The 18,674-nt window shown below is 41.4% G+C and overlaps 1 protein-coding gene across 1 annotated transcript in view; it reads right to left on the bottom strand.

Annotated features, from left to right (window-relative positions):
- C1H6orf89 (chromosome 1 C6orf89 homolog) overlaps positions 1-18,674 on the bottom strand; it is a 37,237-nt gene that overhangs the window by 9,354 nt on the left and 9,209 nt on the right. The window contains exons 2-3 of the mRNA XM_044250272.1: positions 13,832-14,039; positions 12,948-13,161 (exon numbers count right to left, since the gene is read on the bottom strand). Coding sequence (XP_044106207.1) covers positions 12,948-13,161; positions 13,832-14,039 — 422 coding nt within the window. The remainder of the gene's footprint in view (positions 1-12,947; positions 13,162-13,831; positions 14,040-18,674) is intronic.

The raw sequence follows: 18,674 nt of genomic DNA, 5'->3' as shown, positions 1-18,674 counted from the left end.
TCCCATTTTCTAACCAGTGACCCAAACGTCTGAAAGTCTATAGCACTTGGGGAGGCAGGAAGGGTGGTCCCACCATCAGTGATGAGCCCCACTGCATGTCTTCTCCAAGTGGAGGTCAGGATGACCCTGGGAAAGAAGAGTAAGAAAAGAAGGCAGAGAGAAGTGATGGAGAGGAAATAGGACTTCTCATGAGCCCATCTCTGGTACAAAGTAAATTGTATGTGCCCATTAAAACAGTTCTCTGTGGGGCACCTGGATACACAGCTGGTTAAGCATGGGACTCTTGGTTTCAGCTCAGATCATGATCTGGGGGTTGTGGGATCAGGCCAAGACAGGCTCTGTGCTCAGCGGGGAGTCTGTCTCTCTCACTCTGCTCCTGCTCCCAGCACCCCTCCTCAGGTTCTTTCTCAAATAAATCTTAAAAAAAAAAAAAAAAGAGAGTACTCTGTCCCAGCTCAGACCCCTTTCTCTGGCTGGTCCTCTGCTGAAAGGTTGGCTCCCTCTCTCTATGCAGCGCTTCTCAGTTTCCTTCTGTTCCTTCCCTCTGACACTATTCTGTTTCTAATGTTATTGCATTATTTCTTGTTTGCTTTCTGTTCCACTCTGGGTTTCATTTGTGTTCTCTCAGATATGTGCTTATGATAAACTCCAATTTGGATCCAAAATTTTCACAGATGGTTTCAGATTCAAACCCAATGGAAACCAAATCAGGAGAATGTCTAGAACAAAAGACAAACAGCCAAATGTGGCTGAAATGAAGTCAATTCTCTGAACCAATGAACACAGTTGGAAACTGACTCCTAATCACAAAACATTTGCTGCTGTCGACAGCAAGTGCTTTTTCCCTATTTTCTGAAGGCAACAGTAGTGGGGTGGAGGAAATCCCCACCAGGGAAGGACTGTACTTGTTCTCAGCTTGTTTTCCGAGTGCCCTCCAAACCCCCTCCATCTCTTGCAGAGAGAATCTGTGTTTCCTTGAGGCGGCTGGCACCTCCCCTCCTCATGTGCCTCAGTCGTGGACAGACTGCCAGCTAGGGGACCCTCTGCTGCATCCTTATCCTGCCAGGAGCCTCCAGGCACAGCCAGGAACCTTCCTATGGCACCTGTTTCAGGGGGCACACTCAGGCTACAAAGTTGGACTTTTTTTTTTAAAGATTTTATTTATTTATTTGACAGAGATCACAGGTAGGCAGAGAGGCAGGCAGAGAGAAAGGAAGGGAAGCCTGAGCAGAGAGCCTGATGCGGGCTCGATCCCAGGGCCCTGGGATCATGACCTGAGCTGAGGGCAGAGGCTTTAACCCACTGAGCCACCCAGGTGCCCCTAGACTTTTTGTCTTCTGGGATATTTTCTTTCTTTCTTTTTTTATTTTGATAGAGAGAGAGAGAGAGAGATCATGAGTGGGGGACACGGGCAGAGGGAGAGGGAGAGAAGGCTCCATGCCCAGCACAGATTCCAATATGGGGCTTGATCTCATAACCCTGAGACCATGGCCTGAGCCGAAATTGAGAGTCGGACACCTAGCCAACTGAGCCACCCAGGTGCCCCTCTTCTGGAATATTTTCAAATGTTCCTAATTATAGGTCAAATATGATGAATTCTTGCCCAAATACAAGCACTCTGGGTAACAGACATACAATGAGCCATAAGTAATCATAACATGTTATATAGCATTTCAGTTTCCAAAGTCCTTGTGAGGGAGTTCTAAGGAAGGAATAGAAAGGACATCGACGTGTTAAATGCTAGGCCCCATGCTGGTCATGTTCGCATGCTCTATCGTTTACTTTTTACCATAAAATTATTGAGGAAGTGCTGCTCTTCTCCCTTTACAGATGAGCAAGCAGAGAGTGAAGGGCGACAGCAATGACCAAGGCACCAGAGTGTGGGGGGAAGACCAAAGACCGGGAGGCGGCAGAAAGGAAAAGTAGCATGGCTATGATGAGGGCCTCCAGGGAGTGAAGTACTTCTGACTCTGACCAAAATAAGGAACCAAAGGCCTTTGGGTAAGGGTTTCCAATGCTTTAGGAAGGTTATTCTGGGCTGTGACGAGAGGGTCTGAGAAGAGAGAGGCTGGAAAGAGGAACATTGGATTGTAATTTGTTTTTGTCCTTTTTTGGGGGGGCGGAGGTTGTACTGTGACGAGAGGTGACATATAATGAGAGGTAAACTGAGGCAGTGACAGCACAATCTACAGACCTAAAGAATGCTGTGCACTGAGATTGCCCGAGCATGCCTTGCCTAAGGGGGCCCGGGTGCAGGAGACACTGGGGACCTGCAGATTCACCATGACATTTTCTTACAGGTATGAATCCTATTCCAACTGAATCAGTTAATTATGGCAATTTCTCCAGTAGATAAGAATCAAGTGCCCAGAGAAAGGGGCATCTTCTCTTAACGCATACAAACATGCTTTAAGGGCTAGGGGCTAGCAGTGAGCGGTTCTGAACCTAAGGGCACAGAGAGATCCTTTTAGCTATGACTTACTGAATTTCAGTTTTATTTGGAGCTTTAGACACTCCTGGGATTTCCAGGTAGAGGTGCCCTGAAAAAGAGGCAGAGGAAGAAAACCCCGGGAAGGAAAAATTGGGAAAGAACAAGAGAGACTAGAGTACTACAAAGAGGACTGAATAAAGTGGCAGGATGTAAGGTAAACACACCTAGACACAAGAACATCAATTACCTCTTCCTCTCACTGCAAAACTGAAATGGAAGAAGGCCTCATTCATAACTAGCAGTAAGTTTCACAAAAAAGATAAGCTGTAGTATTTGACTGGAGGACATAAAATAAGACCTGAATAAATAAACATATCATACCGTGATCCAGGATAGAAGACTAAATATTAAAAAGAGGCCAAGTCTACCCAAAGATCAGAACTTGGATAGTCTCCCATCAGAGTTCTTACTGGTGAAAGTGGGGTGGGGTGGGGTGAGATGGGGTGGGGTGGTGTGAGGCTGTGACAATCCCATTCTGAAGTTCATCTAGAAGAGTAAATGTGTGAGAACAACAACAGGCAGTAATCCATCCCCTCCCCAGAATAACTCTGGAAAGAATTTCAGGGCCAGAGGCGTCCTTGGTAATACAAATAACTTACAAAGTTTGGTCGCTGCTTCAGATCTACGGAGGATGGCCCCCTCAGGCCTAGATACCATTACAGAGTACAGTAAGAGCCTATGTGATGGACCCTGGGGAGATGGTGGACCTGACGACCCTCACCTCTGACCGCTCATTAGTCACCAGACAGCTCAAGCAAGCCTCTCTCCACGTGGCATTATTTTGCTTTCTTTTTGTAGATAAAACATTAACATTAACAAAAAACCAGCTTTACTGAGATATAATTACTAGACCATAAAATTCATTCATTTAAAGTGTACAGTTCAGGGACACCTGGGTGGCTCAGTCAAGGTTAAGACGCCGACTCTTGATTTCGGCTCAGGTAATGATCTCAGGGTCCTGGGACTGAGTCTGGAGATGGGCTCCACTCTCACCAGGGAGTGTGCTTGAGATTCTCCCTCTCCCTCTGCCCCTCCCTCCCGCTCCCACTCTCTCTCAAATCAATAGATCTTTTTAAAAAAACTTTATAATTCAGTAGCTTTTGTATATTCACAGAGTTATAATAACTATCGCCATTATCTAATTTTAAAACATTTTCATCACCCTAACAAGAAACCCTATACCTATTAGCAGACACTTTTCCCATTCTAACCCCTCTCCTGCCAGCCCTAAGCAACCACTATTCTTTTAGTATCCCTGGATTTGCCTGTTCTGGTATTTCAAATAAATGGAATTGTGCAATATATGGTCATTTGTGTCTGGCTTCTTTAATTTAGCCTAATGTTTTCAAGGTTCATTCATGCTACAGTCTGTGTCAGTTGTCCTTTCCCTTCTATTGCCAAGTAATATTCTGTTACATGGATATACTACATTTTGTTTATTCATTCATATGTTGCTGGACAGTTCTACTTTGGGGCTGTTACAGACAACGCTCCTATGAATACTTGCGTACAAGTTTTTGTGTGGACATGTGTTTTCAATTCTTTTGTGTATATACCTAGGAGCGGAATGACTAGGTCATTTGGTAACTCTGTGTTTAATTTTCTGAGAAACAGCTAAACTGTTTTCCAAAGCAGCTGCACTACTTTATGTTCCTGTCATCTGCATATCTTTCTTAGATAAATGTCTATTCAGATTTTTTGCCCATTTTTTAAAGGCTTTATTTATTTATTTGAGCAAGAGAGAGAGAAAGAGAGTGGGGGGGGGAGCAGGGGGGCCGGGTTGGGCAGAGGGAGGGAGAAATAGACTCCCTGCTGAGCAGGGAGACTAAAACAGGGCTCGACCCCCCCAGGACCCTGAGATCATGACCTGAGCTGAAGGCAGATGCTCAACCAACTGAGCCCCCCAGGTGCCCCTCTTTTGTCTATTATTGAACTTAAAGAACATAATTTCTTTTAACATAAATTCTTGAAAAAAAAATAAGGATCTTGCTCATCTAGATATAAGAACTTAGTAGCATTCTATAAAGTGACTGTAATTAAAAGAGTACAGTCAATCCTATTTACAGATTCTGATCTGTGAATCTGCCTACTCCCTGAAATTTATTTGTAACCCCAATCAATTCTTGTGGTACTTTTGCAGTCATCCTCAGCCATGTAGAGTGGCAAATCCTAGCTGAGCTGGAAAAAGGTGACACTTGGCCGTTTTGTTTCACCTCTCATGCTGTAAATGAGTGTTCTTTTTGCTATTTGGTGCTACATTTTTTTGCACTTTTATTGATGATTTTGCTGTTTAGAATGGCTCCCAAGGAGGTTATGCATTGTGGGGACAGTGGTATATGGGAACTCTCTGTACTTTCTGCTTAATTTTACTGTGAACACAAACCCAAAACAGCTCGACAAGTAGTTAATTTAAAAAAAAAAAGGCTTCCAAGCACAGTGCTAAAGTTCTAGCATTCTTAAGTGCAAGCACACTGTGATGTGCCTTAGAGAGAAAATATATGTGTTAGATAAGCTTTGTTTAGGCATGAGTTATTGCGTTGTTGAATGTGAATTCAATGTTAATGAATCAACAACATATGTATTATATGAGGTATCTTTAAACAAAACCATACATAAAACAAAGTCAAGTATTCATCAATTGATGAAAATGTGGCCAGAGACTCTCAGGAGCACAACTATGATTTCCCTTAAGGGCAATGGATCAATATTCACTAATTCACTATTTGTAGGGACTTTATAGAACATAACCATAGCAAATAATGAGAACTGTATTCTTATAAACAGACAAAAAAATGTAATAAAACCAAGTAAGAATATAGCAACAAATCCAGTATACACACCCACATACACATAATGAGAATATTTAATTTATGATAAAGGTCAGTTTTAATTCAGTGAAGAAAGGATGGATATACAGTAAGTGATGTTGGGACAAGTAGCAACCTATTTGGAAGAAAATAAAGTTGGATCTCTACCTTTCACTATACACGGAAATAAATTCTAGATAAGGACCTAAATGGATAAAACAAAACTTTAAAAATAATTAGAGGAAAATATGATTTTTATAATTTTGGGGGAAAATAAAGGCTTCCTAAGCAAGACACAGACCAAGAAGCCATGAAGAAAACATGGACAGGTTCAACCAATACTTGCATATGAGGCAAAGAATATCTCTAATATATAATGAACTGCTATTTATTAGAAAATGTTAAACAGGCAAAGACTATAAACAAGTAATTCACAGAAAAAATAAATAAAACGGCCTATAAAGCATATGGAAAGGCATCCAATTCCATAATAATCAAAGAAATGCAATTTAAAATAAGACATCATTCTTCGGTTTTTCTAACTGGCAAAACAATGACAATATCACTGCTCATATGCTGCTAATGAAAGTATACACTGATACAAGTTTATGAAGAAAATCTGGGTAGTATTTATTAAAATTCAAAATGTGCATGCCCTTTTGACCCAGCTGTTTGACTTTTTTTTTTTAATATTTTATTTATTTATTTGACAGAGAGAAATCACAAGTAGGCAGAAAGGCAGACAGAGAGAGAGGGGGAAGCAGGCTCCCCGCCAGAGAGCCCGATGTGGGGCTTGATCCCAGCAGCCTGTGATCATGACCCGAGCCGAAGGCAGAGGCCTTAACCCACTGAGCCACCCAAGCGCCCCCCAGCTGTTTGACTTCTAAGAATCTCTTACAGAAATAATAGTACATGTATATAAAGATATGTATATATGAAAGTCCCAGGTGCATTTTCTAAATAATATTAAAAAAAAAAAGATAAAAAAACTCTGTAGAAACTTAAATGATGGAATATTCACAGAATGGAGTAATATAAAATCTGGAAAGGTATATATACTCAGTTGAATAGGAATGCCCCCCCCCAATTTAAGTCCTTCTGGAAAGTCAGAATGTGACCACAATTGGAAATAGGGTCTTTGCAGATGTAACTAATTAAGATGAAGTCATACTGTAGTAAGGCGGGCCTTAAATCTACTCCAACTGTTATCCCTAATAAGAAGATGAGAGGACCACACAAGGACACACAGAGGAAAAATGGCCAAGTAAAGGTGGGCGCAGAGATGGGGGAAATGTTACCACAGCTAGGGAGCACTACGGATCATTGGCAACCATCAAAAGCCGGAAGAGGCAAACAAGAACCTTCCCTGGAGGGAGGAGAGCCTTACGAACATCTTGATTTTGGACTTCAAGCCTACGAACTAGAACAGGATGAATTTCTATTGAGCTAGTACTATGGTACTAGCTCAAAGTATGTACATAAGTCAGTCTCCTGGGTATGTACCAAAATATATTTATATATGTTAAGTGTACCTATCTGTATAGCCATGGAAAAATTCACAAGTATGTATATCAAATTATTACCAGTGGTTGGGTGGGAGGAGGAGTTAGAAGGACTGAGAGAAGTCTCTTTATTAAAACTGTATTTTTTTAAATAAAGATTTTTATTTACTTATTTGACAGAGATCACAAGTAGGCAGAGAGGCAGGCAGAGAGAGAGAGAGGAGGAAGCAGGATCCCCACTGAGCAGAGAGCTGGACGAGGGGCTCGATCCCAGGACCCTGGGATCATGACCTGAGCCGAAGGCAGAGGCTTTAACCCACTGAGCCACCCAGGTGTCCCTAAAACTGTATTTATTTATCTAAAAATAAAAATCTTATACCCCTTTATTGTCTTTGTATGTGTCTTATATATTTTCCAAATAAATAAAAATGCTGCTGGAGACTATGAAAACTTAAGCTGAGAGTATCAGCTACAAAATGTAGAGTTCGGTCATCTTAGAAGGCAGGCCTCTGGAGTGGTACCTGACAGGAGCAGAGACACTGGCCAGGCTGGTGGCCAGCAAAGAAAGAAGGGAAACGATGAGGAAAAATGGATCATTGGAATGGGGTAGCTTATGCCATCCATCTGAATTAGGGGAGCCAAACTTCAAGAGGGAGAGCTACTTTTGATCTCTCTACAGCCCTGAGATCACCAAAGGTGGATAAAGAATGTGCTTATATTTTGGTGGGAAGTGACTGACGAATGGCCAGGTAGTGAATTGTCTGGGTGTATGAGGGGGTGCACAGCTGGGGCTCCTTCCTCCCCTTCCTATAAAATCCCCAACAACAAAAGGAGAAGTACCCAGACTCCCCACTTGGCCTCCATCTACCTGAAAAGGCTTCATCTGATGTGTTCTCTATACAACTGGCTGGAACCATCATACCACAAAGTGAGCAAAATCGTACCCTGGAAAATAGCCAACAGCACAGAGCAGACCACCCTATGCCATTCCAGTACACAGCTCTTCTTCAGCCCCCTTGCATGCTACATCTCACCTCTCTCCAGTCCTCTCTTCTATCCCCTCCCTGCAGCACCAGATAAAGACCTGTGGAATTTGGACAGTCACTTCCTAACTTTTTTAATGTCTAAGGTTTCCTTACTCCAAATAACCTCCCTATCCTAGCTAATTGTTTAAAGATTTTATTTTTTATTTGAGAGACAGAGAATGTGAGAGACAGATCTCAAACAGGGGGTGTGGTAGAGGGAGAAGGTGACTCCCTGCTCAGCAGGACTCAATCCTGGGACCGTGGGATTGTGACTTCAGTCGAAGGCAGACACTTAACTAACTGAGCCACCCAGGTGCTGTATACTAGCTATTTTATATTTTAAAAAAGGTATGACAGAAGTACTACACACACACACACACACAAACACACACACAAATACACACACAGAGGAATATCACTCAGTCATAAAAAAAGATCGAGATCTTGCCATTTGTAACAACGGAGATAGAGGGTACATTGTGCCAGGTGAAGTAAGTCAGGCAAAGATGAATACTATAAGATTTCACTTACATGTGGAATCGAAAAAATAAAAAGGCAGCAACAGACCCATAAATGCAAACAAACTGATGGCTGCCGTGAGAAAAGGGGGTGAGGGAGGATAGGCAAAATGGATGGAGGGGACTGGGAGACACAGGCTTCCAGTTATGGAATGAATGAGTCACCGGGAGGAAAGCACAGCTTAGGGAATGTAGTCAATAGTACTGTAACAGTGCTGTATGGTGCGAGATGGTAGCTACCCTTGTAGTGAGTTCAGCATGACATAGGGACTTGTCTCCTTGTTGTGCTGCACACCTGAAACTAATGTAATATTGTGTGTCAACTAGGCTTCAGTTTAAAAACATGGTCTCTAACTGTAAGACTTTTAGAACAGTCAATCCCCGGGCACACCAGTCTCCTCATCTTTGAAATGGACATAAAGGGGCGCCTGGGTGGCTCAGCGGGTTAAGCCTCTCCTTTGGCTCAGGTCATGATCTTAGGGTCCTGGGATCGAGCTCCACATCAGGCTCTCTTCTCAGCAGGGAGCCTGCTTCCCCCCCACCCCCGCCTGCTGCTCTGTCTACTTGTGATCTCTGTGTCAAATAAATAAATAAAACCTTAAAAAAAAGAAATGGACATAGAAACGGTAACACTCTGTGATTGCTGTGATGACTGAGAAAATACACGGCCCAGAGCTTGATACAGAAAGTGCATCACACAGTTGCTATTATCACCTCAAATTTTCTTTGCAAATAAGAGGATGGGACATTCACTGAGGTCTGAGAATTTCATCTTTGGGCACTGGCTTAGACTCTGATTAGGTCCTTAGTTCTAAGTCCATGAATGATCTACTATTCTCAAAACTCCTTGATGTTGGATCTACTTCAACCTTTCCTTGAAAGTTCATTTAGACATGAAGTTCCAATTATGCAGTACAGATCCAGAGAGACACTTTCTCATTGTATATGGGAACTATCCCAGGCCTCCTCAGTAAAAATGGATGTCATAATTAAAAATTTTAGATGCCTAGGGGCACCTGGCTGGTTCAACTCAGGAAAGCATGCGACTCTTGATTTCAGGGTTGTGGGTTTGAACCCCATGTTGGATGTAGAGATTACTTAAAAATAAAATCTTAAAAAAAATTATAGATGTCCCAAGTAAACAAAGTAATTGGACTTAACATGCAGGAGCCTGGCTTGGCTGAGGGCAGAGACAGCGGGCCATAAGTGCGGTGTGATGGAAAAAATGCTACATTTGAGTTAAGAAACAAAGGTTCAAGTGCCAGTTTGGTATTTTTAGCTGGGTAAGCAAGTTACTTCACCTCTCTTGTCCTTCATTTCCTCTTTAAAAAATGGGGCTATACACTGGATCAACGCTAAAGTTCCTTTTTAGCTCTAAGACTCCGTGATTCCATGGAAGGGTGAAAGCCAAGAGGATGGCTGGTAAGATCAAAGTGGATATGAAGATAAGAGGCTGGAGAGGAAATAAGAACTAAGACTGAGATTGTTAAAGAAAACTATGGGTTGGTAAGATAAAGGATTCAGTCAAACAATAAGTGAAATATTACCCATAAGGGTGCAGACCAGGAAGATGAGCAGGGCTGAATACCTAGGAAAAGACTAGATTAGGAAAAATTCTAAAGCACCAAGAGCTTGGCTTATCTTTGGATCTGCAGTACCACATGCAAAACCTTGTTCTGGGCACTCAGGAGCTGAGAGGAAGTGTCTGATGAGCTAAAAGAGAGTACAGAACTCCAAAATCAAACTTTTCTTTTTCCCCCCAAATCAAACTTAAAGCTAGATTCTTCAGGTACACTGTGTAGCTACACACAACTCCCAGCACAAGGTAAGAGCTTAGACTCTGAGAATAGGATGCCTGGGTTCGAATCATGGTTTGGTGACTTATTAGTCATGGGACCTTGAGCAAGTGACCTAATGTCACTGTACCTCAGTGTCTCCATCTTTAAAACGTGCATAAAACCAGGACTTCCCTCACAAAAAAATTGTAAAGATTAAATGAGGCAATATATGGAAAACCCTTTGAACAGGGCCTGGCATCGGATAAGTACTAAGGAAGTGTCAGCTTATTTATTTTCTGCTGCAGAGTGGGAGGTTGATGTGAGTCACTGGAGAGTCACTTCGCTCCTTCCCATCAAGAGGATTCAGGAGCAGGGTTTCCGATCCAAGGCTGGAACCTAGAAAAACAATCCCACTTCGGTTGCCTTTTGTTCCCTGGGTGGAGTCAAGAGGAAAAAATACCAGAGGTCAAGAGGAAACCTAGCACCACTGGTAGTGCTGCCTGGGGCATATCAGCACTGCTCCCACCATTGCCCTTGGTCATTCCCAAGGTGCCACTGCAAGGAGTGTCAGAGGACTGGGGGGAGGGGGGACAGATGACAAGTTAGACAGGGCAGCCCCAATATGCCAGCAGGCTTTCCTTCAGGGAGCTGAATCTGCCCTGCCAGTCTCTCTACATTCATTTCAAAGGTATCACTAAGTAATCCTGAATAAAAGGCAGTTATTTTTGGTACCATGACATTAGGAATGATACCTCATATTTCTTTTCTAGCCCTCTTACAGGCCCAGCACTTCCTATTTCTTGTGCCTAATTCTCCCCAATATGTTTCTATTTACCTCTTACAATATTATGCATTCTTAAGTTTCCTTCCAAACGCTATGCAAAATGCTGTTCATTCTACATGGCCACCGCTTCCCAGAATGATCACACACAGGAAAATATGGTGCATCAATGTCCACATTTACAAGTAAAAGCAGCACTTTAATAGAGTCAACAACATTAGAGAGCTAAAACCCCACCCTGCCAATGCTCTCTCTTTAAAACTGAGCTCCAAGGACTCATTTTATTTCCATCTGCAAGGCAAATATTCATTTGGAGTGGACCCAATAGTTAGGCTTGTGGATGAGACACTAAGGTTTTTTGAATTACTAGACTCTGACTTAGAGAATAAGCAATCGTGGTCCAACGACTCTCACTTCTTAATTCAATAGCCTACGGAAATCTCTCTTACAGGAAAGGGAGAAAGAAAGAAACTGCCATCAATTTGGGGCTAAATACTGCTGACTTCATCTCTGTGTGCCAAACAGCAGAAGATGCCTTGAGGGAGGCAGTGAGAGGAAGACTGGAAAGGAGGCTGAAGCATGTGAGGAGGCAGCACAGGCTGGCCTGATTAACAAGTTTCTCTGGATCTTTCCCCCATGTGCTCTGGACCTTCCGTGATAGGGTATTGGAAACAGTGCTTTTTTTTTTTTTAAAGCTTTGATGTTGACATTTCAAAAACAACCCTTCCAATAAATACAAGGAAGTTATATCTGGAATTAAAAACTTTCTATACATGAGCTAACAACAACAACAAAAAAACCAACTCACAAGGCTTTTTGTTTTGTAATGTTCCCTTCCTCTGATTTTAGTATAATTTTGGAAATCTTTCCATAATTTCCTCCCTCAAGTGTACAAAAATAGCTTTCAAAGGAGACTCAATCCAAGTGATTTTTTTATGACTGATTAGGTCTTGGCTTATATAGGGGCATTATAAAGTGTAGTTTCCACTAGGAAATTTTTGCTGAAAGCAAAATGAAGAGAGAACATACTTCCTAAACAATTATGCTGGAACCTAAAGGTTTCAGAACACGGTTAAACAAAAAGTTCTGAAATCCATCTGTGAAATTAATTTACATATTCCTTCATCCAGGCAAATAAGATTAACACCGCCAAAATAACAAAATCCCCTTCGTTGTTTCTCAAAGAGTAAATTTCAAGTCTTGTCATGTTATGTTGTTCTCAGAAGGAAAGTGCTCAAATGATGCGTCAGACCAGAAATTCCTGTGGCATCAATGATGCACCGTTACTAAGTTAAGTGCTTTTTAAATTCAACTTATTGGCAGAACTCGCTTAGGAGCATGAAAAAAGCATACTGCGAGACAGAAAAGACTAAACTTAAAAGACCATGACAAACTGGGACAAAAACCTAGTCCAACAGGCAAGGACTATTAGAGGATATGGCTAAAAGCAAGCTTGACTCATATGCTTTCAGTATCAAGAGCTATTTATTAAAATGCCTATTATGGGGGCGCCTGGGTGGCTCAGTGGATTAAGCCGCTGCCTTCGGCTCAGGTCATGATCTCAGTGTCCTGGGATCGAGTCCCACATCAGGCTCTCTGCTCAGCAGGGAGCCTGCTTTCCCCTCTGTCTCTGCCTGCCTCTCTGCCTACTTGTGATCTCTCTCTCTGTCAAATAAAATAAATAAAATCTTTAAAAAAAAAATGCCTATTATGAACAGGGAGCACAGGAGAGAAGAGGGTAGAATATGACATTCAGATCATTTCTATAAACAGAAACACTCATCTCCACTTGTGTGCTTTGGTATTGGAGGGGGTTGAAATTTGGCTCCCCCAGAAGTGTTTTTCTGTTCAGTTTCTTAATCTCTCTGAGCCTCAGTTTCTCAATCTGAAAAACAGGGACAATAAAACCCATCAGTCCCCACTGAATTAAATGAGACAAAACAGGGAAAGTGTCTCTCATTAGATGTCAGTACATGTTATTTCCTTTCCCATCATATACTGTCAATAAAGCTGTCTCTCAGAAGTAGTAAAATGCAGCATTCTACCTGGAAAGGGTCTGTCTTCATCACCCCCATGCAGAGGAATTCCCTTGTTTTCTGGCATATACTTCCTGGTAATGGGCAAGGACATCAGCCGGATGTGATGGATGAGTGAGCGCCAGGTGTGAGCTCCAGAAAGCACTGGTTCAGGTGGTAATGGGCTGAAAGGTTGAATCACAAAGTAGGCAGTGAGCAAGATTAATCCCAGGGTTACAAGGACCTACAAGGAAAGACAGGGAAAGGATTAATAATTGTCCCAGCAAAAAAATATTTTAATGCCAAGAAAAACCCCCACCTCTTCTATTATTTCCAGTGTGCCTTAGAACTAATCCATTTTCATAAACAAGTCATTTACATCCACTTCTGAAAGCATTTAAAGTTTGATTTTGAGGGGCACCTGGGTTGCTCAGTGGGTTAAAGCCTCTGCCTTCTGCTCAGGTCATGATCCCAGGGTCCTGGGATAGAGCCCCGCATCGGGCTCTCTGCTCAGCAGGAAGCCTGCTTCCCCCCTCTCTCTCTGCCTGCCTCTGCCTACTTGTGATCTCTGTCTGTCAAATAAATGAACAAAATCTTAAAAAAAAAAATTAAGTTTGATTTTGAGAACTATGAGGACTGCAAAGCTTATCAAGCTTCTATCATATGAAAAATAATACAAAAAAACAGTTTAAAATACACACAAATACAGTTTAACTATAAACATATAGCTTCCATCTAGGATATTTAACAAAATAGTCAAATTTCCTAGTAACACATGGTAATGATAGCAAAGGCCAATTTATTCACAGAAAAACTTAAGGTTCAGTGGTGGAATCAGAGGACAGTAGTTTTTGGAGAGAAAGTTGAAGAATTTGTGTTCTATAAGGTATCTCCACATCAGAACACATTTTTACCTTATACATCGCTATCAGGAGAGGATACTGGGGTGGCCCCCTCTGAGGTTCATTCTTTTCCAGGAGCTGTCGGATAAATTTTTCAATTGCCTTCTCTGACATGCCACACTGATGGCCTGTTTGTCTCACCAAATCAACAGTCTCTGAAAGTTTGTCATAAATGCTGAGCTCACTGGCGGCGAGATCCATGTCTTCCAATACAAAATCCCTGGGAGAAAGAAAATAAATGTAAAAACAAAGATGGTTTCTTTCAAGCACTTCCTCCTCAAAGCTCCTTCCTTTAGAACAGCGCTTCCTGACCATCTGTGGGGGCAGGACCAGCTTTGTGTTTTTCCTAATCCACTGCAGGCCAAAGTTTTTGTAAAACAAAATCAATGTCTAGACAATGTCAAGTGTCAAGTTAGTGGCATACAGCTTTTAGGTGTTTCTTTTCTTTTCTTTTTTTTTTTTTTTTTTTAAAGATTTTATTTATTTACTTGACAGACAGAGATCACAAGTAGGCAGAGAGGCAGGCAGAGAGAGAGGAGAAAGCAGGCTCCCCGCAGAGCAGAAAGCCCGATGCAGGGCTCCATCCCAGGACCTTGGGACCATGGCCCGAGCTGAAGGCAGAGGCTTTAACCCACTGAGCCACCCAGGTGCCCCCCCACTTTTTTTTTTTAAAGATTTTATTTAGGGCGCCTGGGTGGCTCAGTGGGTTAGGCCGCTGCCTTCGGCTCAGGTCATGATCTCAGGGTCCTGGGATCGAGTCCCACATCGGGCTCTCTGCTCAGCAGGGAGCCTGCTTCCTCCTCTCTCTCTCTGTCTGCCTCTCTGCCTGCTTGTAATCTCTCTCTGTCAAATAAATAAATAAATAAATCTTTAAAAAAAAAAAAAAAAGATTTTATTTATTTTTAGGTGTTTCTTAATTGTGGGGTAGTAACAAATGGTTTACAGACCAGTACTGGTTCCCAAACACTTTGAGGAATGCTAGTCTAAGAGCACAATAAATAAATGAAATGGGACTCTGAAACACTAGTACCAAAATGATTTCTGAAACCAATCACAAGAGGTCTGTTACCAGTAATTTACTTAAATAAAAAGAAACACAACATGGAGTCTTGTTGATCTTATTTCTTTGCATTTACATTTGATACGCCTTTTAGCAACACAGGAGGAGGAACTAATCACTGAAAGCAAGATTTACTGTGCAGAACATGCTGATACTCTTTGTTATTGTTAGAGCAAGAATTTCAGGCAACACGGAAACTACAGCACTGGGTCTTCAGACTTTGTACGTTGCAGTCCTCATGCTTTTCCACAAACACGACTTTAGAAAATAAAGAGCCTTTTATTCGTGTTTTATATACTTAAAAGACCTGAGATCTTTAATTTCAAAATTCAATCTGTTCTCATAGTTACTTCAAAGCCAAATTGTTTCACAGTAGCCAGAGAATAAAAGGTAAAAACTAAGTGTCGAAGTATAATACTCTCTTGTAACTGACATTTGTAAAATGCAGTCAAATAGTTCTTTTAAAGACTGCTTGTGTTTAAGAAAAGAAAAAAAAGTATTTCCTTTATTTATAGAAGGAAAAAGAGAGGGGCGCCTGGATGGCTCAGTCGTTAAGCATCTGCCTTAGGCTCAGGTCATGATCCCAGAGTCCTGGGATATAGCCCAGCATCGGGCTCCCTGCTCAGTGGGAAACTTGCTTCTTTCTCTCCCACTCCCTCTGCTTGTGTTCCCTCTATCGCTGTGTCTCTCTCTGTCAAATAAATGAATAAATAAATAAAATCTTAAAAAAAAAAAAAAAGAAGGAAAAATAGGGCTTGGGATTTATGTTCTCTTCTATTGGTCTTTTTCCCCCTTAAATGTAGAGGTCCTCTTATCTCACATACCTCATCCCCAAAGTGCTTATAACCCCAAAAAGCACTGAGAGGATACAATTCAATTTTTTTTATTAAGGAGATGCTGCCACCTGTAGAGCAGAGAACAACAGTCCTGGAGGTCAGCGGAGAAAAGCAGGCCCACAGTGCCACCAGCCAGCGAGCACCTCAGCCTATCTCCTCTTCCAGCAGAGCCTCTGGGGGACTGATTGACTGGTGCTCTTTATGACTCTTAGCCCTTTAGTTCCCTAGTTATGAAGTGGGCCTACACATTAGAATCACCTGGACAGTTTGTTTTTTTTTTTTCCTAAGATTTTATTTATTTATTTGACAGACAGAGATTACAAGTAGATAGAGAGGCAGGCAGAGAGAGGAAGGGAAGCAGACTCCCTGCTGAGCAGAGAGCCTGATGTGGGGCTTGAACCCAGGACCCTGGGATCATGACCTGAGCCGAAGGCAGAGGCTTTAACCCACTGAGCCACCCAGGTGCCCACTCCGCCCTGGACAGTTATTAATGAACGCTCATACCAGGACCTCCACCCTAACCAATTGAATCAGAAACAGACTTCTAATGGTGAATTAACAGGCAGGGAATCTAGTCTTTGAGGAACTGGCTGGGGGAGGGGAGAAACCCCCCACACCTAATGAGGCTAAATCCCTTTCCCAAAGTCTTTGTTCTTGCTCAGTGTTTTTATTAGGCCATATGGGCTTTCATTTCAAGGTTCAGATAAAAGGATGGGTAAACTCTATTTAGAAATGTGTATTTTCGGGGTGCCTAGCTGGCTCAGTGAGTTATGCCTCTGCCTTTGGCTCAGGTCATGATCTCAGGGTCCTGGGATCAAGCCTCGCATCGGGCTCTCTGCTCAGCAAGGAGACTGCTTCCCCCTATCTTTGCCTGCCTCTCTGCTTACTTGTGATCTCTCTCTCTGTCAAATAAATGAATAAAATCTTTTAAAAAATATTTTTTTTCAACCAATGGTTCTGGGACAATGAGATATCCACATGCAAAAGAATGAAATAGGACCCTTCCTTCTACCATACACAAAAATGAACTCAAAATGGATCAAAGACATAAACTTAAGAACTAAAATTATAAACCCTTAGAAGAAAACGTGGGGGAAAATCTTCACGACACTGTATTAGGCAATGGTTTCTTAGATATGGCAGGAAAAGCATAAGCAGCAAAAGAAAAACTAAATTGGACTACATTAAAATAAAACATTTTTGTACCGCCAATGATACCTTTTAGGAAAGTGAAATGACAACCCACAGAATGGCAGAACGCATATGCAAACCATATATCTGATAAGAGACTGGTATTCAGAGTAAAGAATTAGTACAATTCAATAATAAAAAGACGACCCAATTTTAAAATGGACAAAGAACGTGAATAGACATTTCTCCAAAGAAGATACACAAATGGCCAATAAATTCATGAAAAGATGTTCAACATCATTAGCCATCAGGGAAATACAAATCAAAACCACAATGAGACACTACTTCACAACCACAGGAATGGCTATAATAAAGAAATCATATAAGCTGGCAAGATGTTCAGCACTTGGAACCCTGCTAGTGGGAATATGGTACAGCTGCTTTGGAAAAGTTTGAGTTTCTCAAAAATTTAAACAGAGTTATCATATGATCCAGTAATTCCACTTTTAAGTATGAACCCAAGAGAATTTAAAACATATTTCCAAACACAAACTTGCATACAAATATCCAAGCAGCATTATTCATAATAGCTCAAAAATAGAAGCAATCCAAATGTCCATGAACTACTGAATGGATGAATAAAATGTGGTATACCCACACAATGAAATATTGGACAATAAAAAGGAATAAAGTATTGGTACATGCTACAACACAGGTGAGACTTGAAAATATTGCGCTAAATGGAAGAAGACAGTCACAAAAGATAACATAAGACTTCATTAATAAAATGCAAACAGTCAAGAATAGAGGTAATCTATAGAGACAGGAAGTAGATTCATTAGTAGTTATCCAAGGGAGGGAGGGGAGAATGGGGAGTGACTGTTAGTAGATACAGTGTTTCTTTCTAGAGTGACAAAAAACGTTCTAAACTTAAATTGTGATGATAGTTGCACAACTCTGTGAATATACTAAAAATGTACACTAAATCGTACATTTCAAATGGGTGAATTTCGTGGCATATAAATTAAACCTCCAAAAAGACATTTTTAAAATCTGTATTTATAGAATTTCAACATATGCCTGTTGTGGCATTTATTACACTACACTGCTATGATCTGGCTAAGTCACTTGGTCTATTTCATCCAAAAAATAAAAGGACTGTGAAGTAGGAGGTTTTCAAAGTCCCCTCTAGCTCTAAAATTTTAAGAGTAGGGGCGCCTGGGTGGCTCAGAGGGTTAAGTCTCTGCCTTTGGCTCAGGTCATGATCCCAGGGTCCTGGGATCGAGCCCCGCATTGGACTCTCTGCTCAGCAGGGAGCCTGCTTCCTCCCTCTCTCTGCCTGCCTCTCGGCCTACTTGTGATCTCTGGCTGTCAAATAAATAAATAAAATCTTTAAAAAATAAATTAATTAAATAAAATTTTAAGAGTAGATGAAGAATTCAGGAATTAGAAAAAATTCAATTCATTAGAAACTAAGGACTTATGCCCAATTGCATTGCTATACCACTTCCTGTTATGCCATTCTATATGCTAGGCATCATGCTAAGCACTCTAGAAACAATATCTTTGTAAATCATCACAGCAATCCCAGAAGGTAGGTGTGACTTCTTTTTATTAAGTTTTTAATTTTAATTCCAATATAGTTAACATACAGTTCTATCAGTTTCAGGTGTACAATATAATGATTCAACAACTGTATATGTGACTCAGTGCTCATCACAGGTAAGTGTACTCTTAATCTCCTTCACCTATTTCCACCATTCCCTCATCAACCTCCCCTCTGGCAACCGTTAGTTTGTTCTATAGTTAAGAGTCTGTTCCTTGGTTT

Source organism: Neovison vison, chromosome 1, assembly GCF_020171115.1.
Source record: "Neovison vison isolate M4711 chromosome 1, ASM_NN_V1, whole genome shotgun sequence".
Classification (NCBI taxonomy): Eukaryota; Metazoa; Chordata; class Mammalia; order Carnivora; family Mustelidae; genus Neogale; species Neogale vison.
This window is presented reverse-complemented; position numbering and strand designations above follow the sequence as displayed.